This window comes from Pangasianodon hypophthalmus, chromosome 16, assembly GCF_027358585.1.
Source record: "Pangasianodon hypophthalmus isolate fPanHyp1 chromosome 16, fPanHyp1.pri, whole genome shotgun sequence".
NCBI classification, from domain to species: domain Eukaryota; kingdom Metazoa; phylum Chordata; class Actinopteri; order Siluriformes; family Pangasiidae; genus Pangasianodon; species Pangasianodon hypophthalmus.
In genome coordinates, this window is record NC_069725.1 from 16,093,338 (window position 1) to 16,109,458 (window position 16,121).

Sequence of the window (16,121 nt, forward strand, 5' to 3'; positions counted from 1 at the left end):
TCTTGCACCACTTCACAGACGAGGAGTGGAAGGAGAATTTTAGGATGACACGACAGTCATTTATGACGCTACGCTCAATGGTGGAGGGGTACATACCACCTGGTGAGGCTACGGTCAGAGCCCCAATACCGCTGACAGCCGTGCGTCATACGTCATTACGTGATTTGTACGTCATTGCATATGCGCAGCACTGTCTGGTTTCATTTTCAATTCGATGAAGTGTTTACATGTCCTCTCCATCGGATTAGAAAAGGTTTAAACCACACCTTACGATCCGAATAAAATTTTAATCGGTTTTGGCCAATTCATTCCGATTGACATGTTTACATGTGACTTTTTAAATCTGATTGTGCTTCTAGTCCAATTACGATCAGATTATTAGTGTCCATGTAAACGCAGCTACTCAGGCTTTTGAAAGTGTCACACCATATGAGAGGAACTAACGCCAACACAATGAAATAACGGGTGCCATCACAAAATGCATAGCACAAGATCTCATGCCAGTTTGCACAATTTCCGGCTTTCAAAACCTGATACGCACGCTTGTAAAATTATTTGTTTGTATTTGATAAGCAGTTTTTATTTTGAAGTGCAATTAGTGGAAAATGCAAAAATAGAAAAAAAAAATCATGTTTAATCGCAATACTGGCAAAAAAAAAAAAAAATGCAGTTAGATTTTTTTCCTGAGTCGTGTAACCCTACTAAATTTTGTTCAGCAGTTTATTTTCCTTCTAACTTTCAGTCAAGTCAAGCGAGTTTTATTGTCATTCCTCTATATAACTCTTATACATTAGAACAAAATGACATTTCATCAGGACCATAGTGCAACACATAACGCAGTAACATGGTATACGTAGGACTACATGAAGTGCCTTAGATGACAGTGTGAGAAGACTGTGAGAAAAGTGTGTAAAATGTACAAAAAAAACAGAGGAAAATAAATAGACAGAGCAATATATGTGTACATAGGACAGTGCATGCTAAATAGACAGGACAACAGAACAGTATGGAAGAAACCAGTGCAAACAATTTTCTGTACATTGTCTATACACTTTCATATAATTTATGTAGAAAAACTTATGGAGAAAACATACAGCAAGAAGATAATTAGTAAAAAGTTGTCGTGTAGGAACATAATAGCATTGTCTGTGAAATTTTAAAGTGCAAGTGCAGTGATGTTTGTACTATGGCAGGTGTTGGAAAGGGTTTAGATTTAGTCCAGGTGGGGAGCAGCAGTGTGTTCAGTTGTCTGACCACCTCAGGAAAGAAGCTCTTGCGAAGTCTGGTGGTGGTGGTGGCACAGATGCTCTAATATAGGCTTATGTGAAATGCTTGCTGGTGTTCTCTGAATCCCTGGCTGAATCCATGTCTTCTTTGTGTGCATGTGCAGTACAAAGTAGGCATACCACTAATGCATTTACTCGAGATGTTTGTTTTGTCTGTTGAGAATATAGGAATAGACTGCTGTGCAGTGCAACACAGGAAGCAGCAATTGTTTAAAAAAAATAAATAAAATGCTGGATGGTGGATTTTTAGTTGATTCTGCAGTAATGCGCAGTAAACAATAAAAATAAATAACTACATTTTTTATAGAATTATTTTACAAATCAGATGTCTAATGTCCACTTCACCAACATTTTTTGCTGTTGATTTGCTGCTCAGTGTGTTTATTAAGGTTATTAAAACATTGGCAAGTATTTGAACCTTCTTAGAAGCACTGTGAAATCCATTATAACAAAGTGGATTATAACAAATATGGTACAACCCAGACACTACCAAGATCAGGCCAAACTGAGTGCTCAGACAAGAAGGGCAATTGTAAGAGAAGTGTCCAAGAGTCCAGTTACAACACTGGAGGTGTTATAGAGCTCACTGGCTGAAATAGGAGAACCTGTACAGACCTCAACAATATTATCAGCCCTTCACAGCCTCTATGAGAGAGTAGCTAATTCCAAACCTAATGTAAACCAAATACAGCCCAACACTTGGGTACCACAATTCTTATGATCAAACAAATTGGTGGTAGCATCATGTTTTAGGGTTGCTTTTCAGCAGGAGGAAATGGAAAGCTTGTTTCCATCACAAGCAACATGGATGGAGCCAAATATATGCAAATCATTTATAATCGTTTATATAAGCAAATATAAGCAAAGGAGAACATGTTCCAGTCAGCCACACATCTGCATTTAGGGCAAAATTATACAGTCAGGTACATGCATGGACACTGACAGAGTTATTGGTATTTTAGCTGTCTACCACAATATGTTGGAGCTGAAAATAAATCATGAATATGTGCTCTAAGTTTCAGCACGAAGTTTCTCTTTAATTTGATTGAAATAAATATTTACATCCAAATTACAGCACTTTTTCATGTGGTCCATATAAGACTTTTTAAAGGACCAACAGTAATTGGACAATTGGATGCTCAGCTATTCCATAGCCAGGTGTGTTATTCCTTCTTTATTTACACTATTATTTACAGCAAAAGGTCTAGAGTTTATTTCAAGTGTGTGCTTTCCATTGCAGTCTATTGTTTGCATCAGAGAGATAAAAAAAAATGTGTAGTGTGATCACTACAGGTTCATCTGAGGTCAAAAATCTTTTTGTTTTACTGACATTGAGAGAGCTGTTGAGTCTGTGAGCTGCTCAACCTTCTCCATGTACAGGCGAAGCCAAAAGTTTACATAGGCCTAGGCTGGAGACATTCAAACCCAATTTTTCAACTCCACACATTTCATGTTACCATACATTTACTGGGTTAAGTCAATTAGGGTATTTACTTTATTTATCTAAGAGGTCATTTAAAAAGAACAGATAAGGGACAGATTTATTTACTATACCAGATTTTCAGTGGGTCAAAATTTACATACACATGAATCAAATGCTTGGCCCATTCCTTCTCACAGAACTAGTGTAACTTGGTCGGCTTTGTGGGCCTCGTCACTCAGACAGGCTTTTTAAGTTCAGTCCACAAATTTTTTATGGGATTCTGGTCAGAGCTTTGTGATGGCCACTCCAATACCACTTCCAAGACCCAACTGAGAACCAAGTTTTAACTTTATGGTGGATGTATTGATGTGTTGCTTCAGTATTTCTAGATGATACTCTTTCCTCATGGTGCCAATTATTTTATGAAGTGCACCAGGCCCCTCTCCAGTAAAACACCCCCACAACATGATGCTACCAAATCCATTCTTCACAGTTGGGATGGTGTTCTCCAAATTAAAGCCTCCCCCTTTTTCCTCCATCATTATGGCCAAACAGTTAAATTTTTGTCCTCCAAACGGCTATATCTTTTTCCTGGTGATCACCTGCAACTGGGAGAAAGAATGCTGTGTAACTAATTCTATGAACCTCATATAACCGTCACAGTTTCTTGTCATTTGGAACCTTTGCCAGTTTAGGAAGGTGTTTTTTGGGAAATGGTTGCTGGTATTTATGGTGAATACTGTTTCTGACTTTTTCAATTCTTCCGTCAGTGTTTTCATAAGGAAAACGTTAGCATCAGCTACCTGTATTTACACATAATTAGCATTTTGTTTAAATAGGTAGATGCTTTTTTTTGACTGTTTTTGACAATTCTGAGAAAAGCAAAAAGTAGCTTGTTTTTCTTTTATTGTTTTCATAAGAAAAGAGTTTGCATTAGCTACCTGTGTTTAACAACACATACAATTATCACTTAAGCTGTAACCGATTGCTAAGCTCATGGTGAGTATGTCCTCTCTAGCATTCCACACACCCACTGGTATGCCCTATGGCACAGTGAACCTGCTGAGGGGTGTCAGCCCCACTGAGACTCCCATTACCTGCACAGCTGGCGTGGGCACATTCATCCTGGAGTTTTCCACCCTGAGCCATCTCACTGGAGATCCTGTGTTTGAAGACGTGGCCCGAAAGGCTCTCGTTGCCCTGTGGAAAACCCGGTCGGATATTGGCCTGGTAAGAACCACTACCTTAGAGCAATTTTAGCAATATTTGGGTGTCATGCACTGCTTTAATGATCATCCTCTTATTACATCAAATTTCATGCATTTCTAGTACTTCAAAGAATATCTAAGAAAGTTTTCTATTATGTTTTTTTAAATGAAACCCCCAATTAGATTAATCTAATTGAGGAAGATATTTGACATCAAGATATGTGTTCAGAAATGTGAACTGTGGCTGGAGAGTCAAATTCAGTGTTCTCACGTTTAAACTGAGGTGCTACTTATCCCAGAGGCTGAGGTTATATGGTAAGCCTTCTTTATCTTCATTATACTCTCTATGCTGCCTGGACTATGTGATCCACCCACACAGCAAAAACATGGGCATGGGTAGTTAACTAGTTGTAGCCATTTAATTGATTTGTGTAATATTGCTTGAAATTTGCCTTTGGCTTAACCCACAAAAAAACATATGGCTCTTTTTCTGTTACAGTGTGTTTCTGTGAGGTTGCGCTGTCACCTGTATACATTCTCCTATTCTGTAAGAGTAACAGCAAAAGCTTGTTGGCCTGCAAGCACATAGTAACATGTAAGGTTATGTATGTAACTGTGATTCTTCAACTGAGGGGAGGATCGCCAGGTTTCCTTCAGAAATATTGGAGTTCTGCTAAGTACTAATAGCAAAGTTGCTATCTCTTGATTGTGAACTTGACCTCACATGTGCAGCCTATAGAAGATCCCAGCTGCGTCACACTACGTCTTCTGGTCATTCTCATCATTGCCTCAATTAACCCAGGGCACGTTGAATGTAACAAAAAAGTGAAAGCAAAGCAGAAGCTCCTCTGTACATTCGTTTCACTACTCCAAGCTTGTAAATAGCTTTATGTGCAGTAAATACAATGTACCTTGCGCTCTTCGTTAATAAGCACGCTCGCTTATACTGTTTTGAACGATTTGGTTGGCTGCCCTCACACTCTGTAGTAAAGATACCATAATGCCATAATTATTTCTTATTAAACATTATACATGTGAAAAGAAACGAAAAAGTGAACATTATTTTATAAAGTCTAAGTCAAGACCAAGACCATATTTAGCAAGATATTACCAGTGTCCAGGACCAAGACAAGTCAAGTACAAACAATTTGTACTTACAAATTGTTTCTAAAAATAGACAGCTCTCTTTCCAGTAGCAACTGCACTGCAGTCTCAGGAAAATCTTGACGGCTTCAAGGCTTGACGGCTTGCTTTAAAGGCTTTATCATGCCCTGTTTCTCATCCCACTTAGCTCCTTCCAGCCATTGGTGCATTCTTTGAAGTCCGTGAGTACCGACACAGACAAGCATCTTAGACAAGTCTGTTGTCACTTGTTTTAGACAGAAGGAGGGCCTGTGTACCAAAGACCTTTCCAAGTAGCAACACAACTGGCAGAACATGTTTTACCATGCTCTGACAATGACATTTGAGCCACCCAAACTTGGAGCAAATAGGTCTACTCTTTTATCAAGCTGCATGATTCAAGGCACTCTTATTAATGAAATTGGTACAGTGTGAAATTCCCAGGGACTCGCATAAAATGAATTAGGCACTTACCAGGCCATTTTAGATGGAGTCTTCACCTTTTTGCCAAGACAACATTAACACCTGCCATGTAGGACATTCCGTGTCTGTGCTTGTGCAAGTGCTTTCAACTCAGACCTTCGCTGGGGCCCTGATAGTCTCGGCACAAGCCAGAGGAAAAAAGAGTTTTGTTTCTAGCCCTTACAGTTCAAAAGTTATTAGCATAAATATGAGTGCAAATTTGCACTGTTGGTAGCTCTAGAGGGTTTGATTTAGCAATATCCAAATTTGCTATTGTCACATTTCAGACTGTCCCTGTCTGTGTGCCAGTTTCATAGCTTTCCTGTGTATGGTTTTATGGGCTGGCATAGACTCAAGCGGACGAAGAAGCAGAATATGATAACACTAATGATTACAATAGGTGCCTACGCACCAGCGGTGTTGACCCCTAATAATTATAATAATAGTAAAATTGGAGAACAATTAGTTTCAACACAGTAAATAACTAGAAAGTGAAGCTGAGAAAAAACTTCATGTTGGCTTGGCAAAGCCAGTTAAAAGGCAAAAAAATAAAAAATAAATAAATAAAAAAAATAGGTTAAAAGGCCAAAAGTTAAAATAGTTTGTTTTTATTAAAGAAAGGGTTAATTTAACTTGAAAAGTGTTTCTAGAAAGTGTGTGTTTTTTTTTTGTTTGTTTTTGACAGTCCACATACCAATTAGGAAAAAGATGCAGAATGTCATCTGTTTCAGCTCGATCTGAGTTTCGGCTCAGTCGAACTAATAGTTTCTGAGAAACAGCTTTCTGTACCTAGCCCCGCCCCTATCGATGACCACGCCCCCTATTGAAGACCACACCCAAAACTCTGCGAACCTTCTCAGGACTTTGTCCTGAATGCAGAGGGATTGTGCAGCCAACCCAACTCCCTGGTTGACAGGGCATTGTCAGGGTTTGCCTGTGCCATTTTAGGTGGTTCCTAGCTTTTCTTAGATGGTTATGAGAGCATTTCAGCTTGTATTGCTCATTATTAAGCCTATCAAATGTCTGCTGAAAGATGATTGCCCGGCAGCGGCAATATTTTTTTAAGGGACCAGGTTGTCATTAAGAATGCACCTACAAATTAGAATAACAATGCAGAATACCATGATTCAGCCCAATTGGACTTACGGTTTCTGAGAAACAGTTTTCTGAACTTAGCTCCTTCCCCTGTTGATGACCATGCCCAAAACACTATCGACCTTCTAAGGACTTTGTCTTGAAGGGGCCTTTCAAGTTTTGTTCAAGTGCATACAAAGAATCATATGGTACATCTGTTTGAGTTAATTAGACTCCACCCCATTAGAATTGATTGACAGGTGGTGGCCATATTGTTGGCCTTTCCAAACCAATAATAATAATAATAATAATAATAATAATAATAATAAAAGCTGCAGGCAGCATTTTCAGGGGCCAAGCACCCAGACTTGGTGAGCCACACATTCACAGACATGCTACAGTTGTTGCCTAAGCAATCACAAGAAAGCAGAGCCACAAATTTAGGCACAGGGATTCAGTAGTTTCACACATGATGTGTATGTTTTGACCATGGACAGTGGTGGAATTCTCTGACTGTAGGAGGAAAGGTCTAGATGAACAAATGGGCAGCAGGATGCCATTCCTGCAGCATTGTTTAGACACGTGTCATGATGATGTGAGCCATAACAAAATCCAAGATTCGACAGGAAGTACACTTGAATTTCAGATGTTGGTGTGCGTTCACTTCTGCATACTCCGGGGAATTATAAAAATAAACTGTGAATTTATGACAAACTCTTCAAATGATACAAGGAAAAAATTAAAGTTGTTACAGTTCTTGACCACAAGGTGGTGCAGTCACAAAACTTCTTGGGTACATTCAGGGCATGGTCCTGAGGATACTTAGATGCATTGCTGAGATCCATCCTCACATCCTGTTTTTTGCATTTGTCAGCGCGTTACAGGAGAACAGGTTTGAATATCAAAATTCCTTTGTAACATTTGTTCAGAGAGGTTGGAGGAGGAGTAGCAAAAATGGCAGATAGATGTAAGCATTTTTGCCATGTTAAGTGTAACTTTTGACCAGTAGGTGGCGCTGATCACAAAATTTGTTGCATAGCTTCAGGTCATGGTTTTGAAGATGCCTACCAAGTTTTGTGTCAGTGCGCAAAGTCATTGCTGAGATACAGCCTAAATTCCTGTTTGGCAGCTTCACCATCAGATTCGTTCGCTCATTATGGGCAAACCCTTACTTTTGTGAGGCTTACTCTGAAGATGATGTGTGCCAAATTTAGTGATGATTGGACAAAATTTGTAGGAGGAGTAGCAAAAAAAGTGTTTTGACAAAATCCAAGATGGCAGAAAATCTGATTAGGTGGAAATTGACGTCGTAGGGTGCACTGAACTCATCTCGACCCAGGGAATCCAGGGATGCCTGGCTTTGGATACATGGTTCAAAAATTATGACCATAAATGTACTTCCAAATTAGGCCCAAATTTGACCGGATGGTGGCGCTAGAGCATTGGCAACACTTGGCCCAAATTTGGTCAGAATGTTCCTTAGATCCTCCCCAATCAGTGTGCCAAATTTCACAACTTTTTACCAGACGGCTCTATGGGCTCCCATAGGCACCCTAGCCAGAAGAAGAAGAAGAAAACATAGAATAACAATGGGGTACCTATGCACCTTCAGTGCTTGGCTCCCTAATATAATGTAAATGAATAACAATAGTATAATTGTAATTGGATAACAATAATATTGCACATTGCTTTGCAATCCTAACTAGAAAAGTGCATTTCCTGATGAAAATGCAGAGGGTTTGGGCAGCCAACGCAACTCTCTGTTGTTGCTAAGGGGCTGATATGCACCACCTGACAATGCTCTCTGGTAACGCAGGTGGTTCCTACCTTGTTCTTAGGTGGTTGTGATAGGATTCATTTCAATCAGACATATGTGGGAAAAATGCACTTGAACTTAACCATGCCCCCTGAGGGGGACTACACTCCAACTTTAGCACACAGCCTCAGAATCTAGCATTGAATATGAATATTAAGTTTTGTGCATATCCATGTAACACATTATGTGTTACAGCTGTTTGAGTAAATTAAGCCCCACATTTGAATGATTGATTGGTAGGTGGTGGCCACATTCTTCACAAATGTCCACAGATTTTTTTATTGATGGATAGACTTTGATTGGGCGGGTCTGAATGTTCCAAAAAAACAAGGTTTGTTGCATAAGCGACTAAATCAGGACTAAAAAGAATATTTCCTCTCCACCTTATTTTACATGAGATTTGCTTGTTTGTGGAAAAGCGAATGCTTGTTTATGGAGAAGAAAATGAAAAGTGGCCAATTTGAGTGAGAATAGAGCATTTTTTTAATGCCGAAGTTTCATGGCGATTGCTAACCCTATCAAGTGCCTGCTGAAAGCTGATTAGCCCACAGCGGCCATGTGTTTTTAAGCAACCAGGTCATTAACAGGACACTTAAGGACAATTCGGATAAAGATACATAAGTTTTGGCTCAGTTGGACTTACTTTTCCTGAGAAACTGTTTTCTAAACATAGCTCTGCTCCGAATATCCTCAAGACATTGTCCTGAAGGGGCTTATCAAGTTTCATTCAATTGCATACAATTAGACTCTGCCCTGTTAGAATTGATTGACAGGTAGCAGCCATATTGTTCAAATATCTCAAGATATTTTGACAGTTATTGAGGGAGAAACTCTCCTGAGCTGTTTGACAGCAACTTTCATGTATATTATGCAAATTAGCAAAAAATCCAAGTGGAGCTGGGTGGTCCAAATTGTAAATTGGTTCAGAATTAGCCAAGGAATCATAAGAAAAAAGAATTTGTCTCTAGGTCTCACAAACGTAAAACGTTGTGCAATGCTGCCCTATAGCAACACCATTAGGCCGTTTGGGCTCATCTCTCTTGCCTGAGTAGAGGGAATGAATACTACTTAATGGCCAAGTTTAATGTCTGTAGCAGGTACCCTTTGGTCTGCATTTCCTTCCAAATAGTAACTGCGGGACTAGATAGTGGACAAATTTTGGCAGAAAAATAACAATAATAATATAATAGTATTGCACATTTCCTGAAGAAAATAGGGATTGCACAGCTAGCGCACCTCCCTGGTGTTGCTAAGGGGTTGATAGGGCATTACCAGGTTGCGCCTATGGTGTCGCATGTGCTTCCTAGCTTGTTCTTAGGTGGTTTCTAAGAGCATTTCAGCTCAATCAGACATATGCTATGTGAGAAAACTTAACATGTTAACCCCCAAAATAAAATAAATCTCTTAAACAACCGCAAAATAGAAATGTGACGTATCAAAACCCTTGGCTAACTGAGGAGAATTGTGTTATGGGTATTTTAGTGACGTGACAAGTACATCATGTGCACATTGACTGCCAAAATAAGTAGATTCACAAAACTACAGCAACATAGACATGTGACATATCAAAACGCTTGGCTAACTGAGGAGAATAGCGTTATGGATATGTTAGTGACATCATTTGCACTGCTCCATTCTGACGTCGTCTTCTGATATTTCGTACAATTGCATTTATTTGTGTTTGTGGTGATACGCCGTGTTTGGTTTTCGCTAAACATGTTGCTGTGCATGGTGACCAAACATCTCCATCTTGGTCTCATCAGTCCAAAGGATATTATTCCAGAACTTTTGTAGTATGCAATTTTGTAAACTTAAGTCACCATGTTTTCTGCCATATTTTTTAGAGAGAAGGAGCTTTTTCCTAGCCACCCTTCCATGAAAGCCATACATGTTCAGTCTTTTTCTGATTGTGCTGTCATGAATATAAAAATTTATGTGCTTACAGTGGCCTGTAGTTCAAATGATGTAGCTCTGAGGTTTTTATTTATATCTCTGGTCAGACCATTTGGCAACTGTCTTGAAGGATTTCCATTTGTAAACAGTCAATTCAAATTGTTTGTAGATGGCTTTATAACCCTTCCCAGATGAGCAGCAACAATTGCATCTCTGAAGTCATGGCTAATGTCCTTTCTTCTTGGCATGATGTAGACATATTAGACATACACCTGAGTGGTTCAGAACACCAAACTGCCAAAAATTCTGCTTTTATAGAGGTAGTCACATTTCTTGATGACTAAATGATTAATCCTGTCCATTTCATTAGTAACTCCCGGCTGTTAATCACTCTCTTAATGATTGTAGAAGTAGAAAGAGTTTACTTTTTTTTTTTTTTTTTTTATACTTTTTTGGGAAAAAATGACTGCATATTTTTGTGTTTTTTTGTTGTCACTTATTGTTGACCACAGAATTGGTATTTAGAGCTCAATAAACAAAGAATTGAAGGAGGGTACACATTTCTTTCCCATATATATAATTTGTGTGTGTCTTTCGGCAGTACCTGTTTGATAGGTGTGTCTATATAATTGGATGACAAGTATTTACACACATCCATATAGCCCAAATATATATATGCTGCCACACTCTATATATGTATGTATGTATGTATGTATGTATTTTATATATATATATATATATATATATATATATATATATATATATATATATATATAAAATACATACATATATAGAGTGTGGCAGCATATATATATTTGGACTATATGGATGTGTGTGTGTATGTATATACACCGATCAGCCTTAACATTAAAACCACCTGCCTAATATTGTGTAGATCCCTGTTGTGCCACCAAAACAGCTCTAAAACGTCAAGGCATGGACTCCACAAGACCTCTGAAGGTGTGATGTGGTATCTAGCACCAACACATTAGCAGCAGATCCTTTAAGTCCTGTAGGTTGCAAGGTGGGGCCCCCATGGATTGGACTTGTTTGTCCAGCACATGCTCATTCTCATTGAGATCTGGGGAAATTGGATGCCAAGTCAACACCTTGAACTCTTTGTCATGTTCCGCAAACCATTCCTGAACAATTTTTGCAGTGTGACAGGGTGCATTATCCTGCTGAAAGAGGCCACTGCTATTAGGAATACCATTGCTATGAAGGGGTGTACTTGGTCTGTCAAAATAGCATCCAAGTTTTCCCAGCAGAACATTGCCCAGAACATCACATTGCCTCCGCTAACTTGCCTTCTTCCCATAGTGCATCCTGGTGCCATCTCTGTAATGTAAAAGAAAATGTGATTTATCAGGCCAGGCCACCTTCTTCCTTTGCTCCATGGTCCATTTCTGATGCTCACATGTCCATTGTAGGCACTATGACTGTGGCTACGCAGCAAGCTGAGGCACTGTGTTCTGACACCTTTCTATCATAGCCAGCATTAACTTTTTCAGCAATTTGTGCTACAGTAGCTCTCCTGTGGGATCGGAGCAGACGGGCTAGCCTTCGCTCCCCATACGCATCAGTGAGCCTTGGGTGCCCATGACCCTGTCACCAGTTCACCGGTTGTCCTTCCTTGGACAACTTTTGGTAGGTACTAACCACTGCATACCAGGAACACCACACAAGACCTGCCGGTTTGGAGATGGTCTGTCCCAGTCGTCTAGACCTTGTCAAAGTCGCTCAATTCCTTATGCTTACCCATTTTTCCTGCTTCCAACACATCAACTTCGAGAACTAACTGTTTACTTGCTGCCTAATATATCCCACCGCTTGACATTGTAACGAGATAATCCATCTTATTCACTTCACATATCAGTGGTTTTAATGTTATGGCTGATCGGTATGTGTGTGTGTGCAGTATATTAATATTAATATATATATAATAACACTTTTCCCTATTTCGATGTTTGATGTGAACATTAACTGAAGCTCTTGACCTATATCAAAAAACAGGCAACTGCCGAAAATCAGCATAGACATCTGAGTGTTAAATAATGAATAATCAATGAGTATCAACACATACTCATTCTTTTGTGTGTTCCTGTTCCGGTACTTGACTGCCCTTCACTAAATGACATAGATTTTGTTCATGTAATTAGTTAATAAGCAGTATTTTCTGGTGCAGTTTGTAGCTGTTTGATGTCTTTTACTTATGGTGAAGAGTGAAGAGGTAGGTAATCCTACTAAAATGAGTTGAGGGTTAATCATTTTTAAAAATTTAATAGTCAACTTCTTTTCAGGTTGGGAACCATATTGATGTCATTACCTCAAAATGGGTCGCTCAGGATGCAGGTATCGGGGCAGGGATTGATTCATACTTTGAGTACTTGTTAAAGGGTGCAATCATGCTGCAAGATGAGGAACTTCTTAACATGTTTCATGGTATGCAGACATGGTAATGTACATTGTTTATCATTATTGTGTGTTGTGCCACTTTTACTCAATATACCTTGACAATTCCTCAGAATGTCATGGCATATTAAGTACTCTTTGTCCTTTGACCTGGACTGTTTTTGTATTGCAGAGTTTGATATGTCCATAAGGAACTACACTAAGTTTGATGACTGGTACCTATGGGTGCAGATGCATAAGGGTACTGTTTCCATGCCTATATTTCAGTCTCTGGAGGCATTCTGGCCTGGCCTGCAGGTGAGAGCACAGTGTCTTCTAGATCATGATAACTAGATCTCTTCTGCTTTACTTTTACATCATTCAACAATCTGTTGGTGTACTTGAACCTTGAACCTACTTGTTAACAGTGTGTGTATTTGGTTTATTTAGAGTCTTATAGGGGATATAGAGAGTGCGACAAGGACCTTCCATAACTACTGTACAGTGTGGCGTCAGTTTGGTGGACTTCCAGAGTTCTACAGTATTCCTCAGGGCTATACTGTGGACAAGCGAGAAGGATATCCTCTACGACCAGGTACTTGCATATTACAGCAAACCCACAGATCACAAGGCCAGCAAGAAAATAGGGGACAATGTGTGATTGTATGTGAGGATTTTTGATTAAGTTATAAAGTGGCACACTGCATTACTTAAGTTAAAGTGTAAGATTGGGTACTAATACCCCATCTGTGGCTAGGAGCTGAAGTGAGAGCCTTTCTTCATACCTGTATTTATCATTGCATATGTTTTGGCACTATTTTTATGTCACTGAGAGACTGCAAGGAAGTTTGAGTTGCTAAGTGATGTTATATTATGAGTTCTGGAAGACACTGAAAGAAAGAATGGCAACTACCAAGCTGATCACATCCTTGAAGTTTCATTGTAAATTTGGATTTTTTTAGATAGATTTTCAGATTTCACACTCCACTATATATATTTACAGCATGACACACTTTTCAAATTGTTAAGCGTAGTAAAGCTGTGTAGATAACTACCTTCAGTAACAATAAAGAATAATTGCCTTTCTTTTTTTCAGAGTTGATAGAGAGTGCAATGTACCTGTATAAGGCCACGGGTAACCCAGCATTTCTGCAACTAGGCAGGGATGCAGTGGAGTCCATAGAGAAGATAAGCCAAGTTAAATGTGGATTTGCAAGTGTAAGTACTTGAATACTAACCCAGTTTTCTCCACACAGGTTAAACCTAGGAAACCATTTAGAATTAAGATGCACAATTAATTTAGTCTATCACTAGGTTTCTGTCTCCAGACAACTCTCTTAAAAGAAAGTTAATAAATATGTATTTAATGTGCAGACAAATATAGGATCATTATAGACTAGCCTCTGTTGGCATCCTTCCAGAAAACCATCAAAAATGTAGTAAAAAATGCACAAAAAATGTACAATGAGGACTTAAGTAAAATACAAAGTGCTTGGAAGAAGCTGGGAGTGATGAAATAAACAATGTAAGGGAGAGTGCCAGAATAGAAGAAAGAAGCAAAAAAGAAGAGAAGAGTGAATAAACTGGTAAAGAGAAAAAAAGAAGAATGAATGTTAGAAAAAAAGAATGAATTAAAAAAAAAAAGATCGGAAAGAGAGCAAGAAATAATGAGAATGCGAGAGTAAGCCTGTGTTCACACTAGCAAGCGACAAGTATCTTTCTGACAAGTGCTCATGTCGTGTAGTTTGTCTTTTGCAGGCATGGAGTGTGCGCTACTGTTGTCATTCGTGAGCGTGTACCGTCCATCTAGCTTTTTTCACTTCCATTGAGAAACTGTTGTTTGATGTGTTCCAGGCTTTGTATTAACTATCAGATGAACAGTGCAGGCAAACTCTAACTATGTATGCTCACCAGAGGCACCACCGTGTGTTTGTTTTTTATATATATCAAAGTCAAAGTCTTTTTTTTTTTTTTTTTTTTTTTTTAAATTGTTTTTAACATTGTATATTAATACTGAAGACATCCAAACTATGAAAGAACACGTATGGAATTATGTAGTAAACAAAAACATGTTATAAAACATATTCTGGGTTATTTATTTCTGATTCTTCAAAGTAGCCACATTTTGCTTTGATGACAGCTTTGCACACGCTTGGTATTCTCTCAGTCAGCCTCATGAGGTAGTCATCTGAAATGGTTTTCCAACAACCTTGAAGGAGTTCCCATAGGTGTTGAGTACTTGTTGGCTGCTTTTCCTTCACTCTCCAGTCCAACTCACCCCAAACCATCTCAGTTGGATTTAGATCGGGTGATTGTGGAGGCCAGGTCATCTGATGCAGCACTCCATCACTCTCCTTCTTGGACAAATAGCTCTAACATAACCTAGAGGTGTGTTTGGGGTCATTGTCCTGTTGGAAAACAAATGATCGCCCCAAACCAGATGGGATGGCATGTCTCTGCAAAATGCTGTGGTACCCATGCTGGTAAAGTGTGCCCTCAATTTTGACTAAGTCACCAAAAGTGTCACCAGCAAAGCACCCCCACACCATCACACCTCCTCCTCCATGCTTCACAGTGGGAACCACAAATTCAGGAACCGTCCGTTTACCCTCTCTACATCTAACAAAGACACGGCAGTTGAGAACCAAAAAAAAATTTGAGAACCAAATATCTCAAATTATTTGGACTGATCAGACCAAAGGACAGTTTTCCACTGATCTAATGTCCATTCCTTATGTTTCTTGGCCCACGCAAGTCTCTTCTGCTTGTTGTTCTGCCGAAGTAATGCAGACTCCTCTGAACAGTGGATGTTGAAATATGTCTGCCACTTGAACTCCGAGAAGCATTTATGTGGGCTGTAATCTGAGGTGCTGTAAATCGGCGGTTTCTGAGGCTGGTAATTCTAATAAACTGAGCCTCTGCAGCAGAGGTAGCTCTTGGTTTTCCTTTCCTGGGACGGTCCTCATGAGAGCCAATTTCATCATAGCGTTTGATGGTTTTGGTGACTGCACTTGGGGATACATTCAAAGTTCTTGAGATTTTTCGGATTGACTGACCTTCATTTCTTAAAGTAATGATGGACAGTCTTTTCTCTTTACTTAACTGAGTGTTTCTTGCCATAATATGAGTTTAGAACACAGGGTTTTCTCTGTTTTTGGCCTTCAGTTCACACTGAAATTGTTTTTGCATCAGATAAGTTTGACAATGCCATATTTGGGTAACAGCATGTTTGGGGGGAAATGGAGATATTTTAACAATACTACATCTGTTGTCATGTATTAGGCTGCTCACTTTCACATAATCTATTTCTGTGTACAAACTCAATGCTGCAAGTGACCCTTTAGAGCAGGGGTCTTCAGTCCTATCCACACAGTGTGACTACAGGTTTTCATTCTAACCCAGCAGGAGTCACACCTGATTCCACTTGTTTAATCAGTTCATCTTGG

General features: G+C 39.2%; 1 protein-coding gene across 2 annotated transcripts in view; it reads left to right on the forward strand.

Moving 5' to 3' along the window:
- edem2 (ER degradation enhancer, mannosidase alpha-like 2) overlaps positions 1-16,121 on the forward strand; it is a 64,840-nt gene that overhangs the window by 39,722 nt on the left and 8,997 nt on the right. For both annotated transcript variants that reach the window (XM_026920739.3, XM_034311950.2), the window contains 5 exons: positions 3,728-3,939; positions 12,585-12,726; positions 12,869-12,993; positions 13,126-13,270; positions 13,772-13,893. In XM_026920739.3, coding sequence (XP_026776540.1) covers positions 3,728-3,939; positions 12,585-12,726; positions 12,869-12,993; positions 13,126-13,270; positions 13,772-13,893 — 746 coding nt within the window. The remainder of the gene's footprint in view (positions 1-3,727; positions 3,940-12,584; positions 12,727-12,868; positions 12,994-13,125; positions 13,271-13,771; positions 13,894-16,121) is intronic.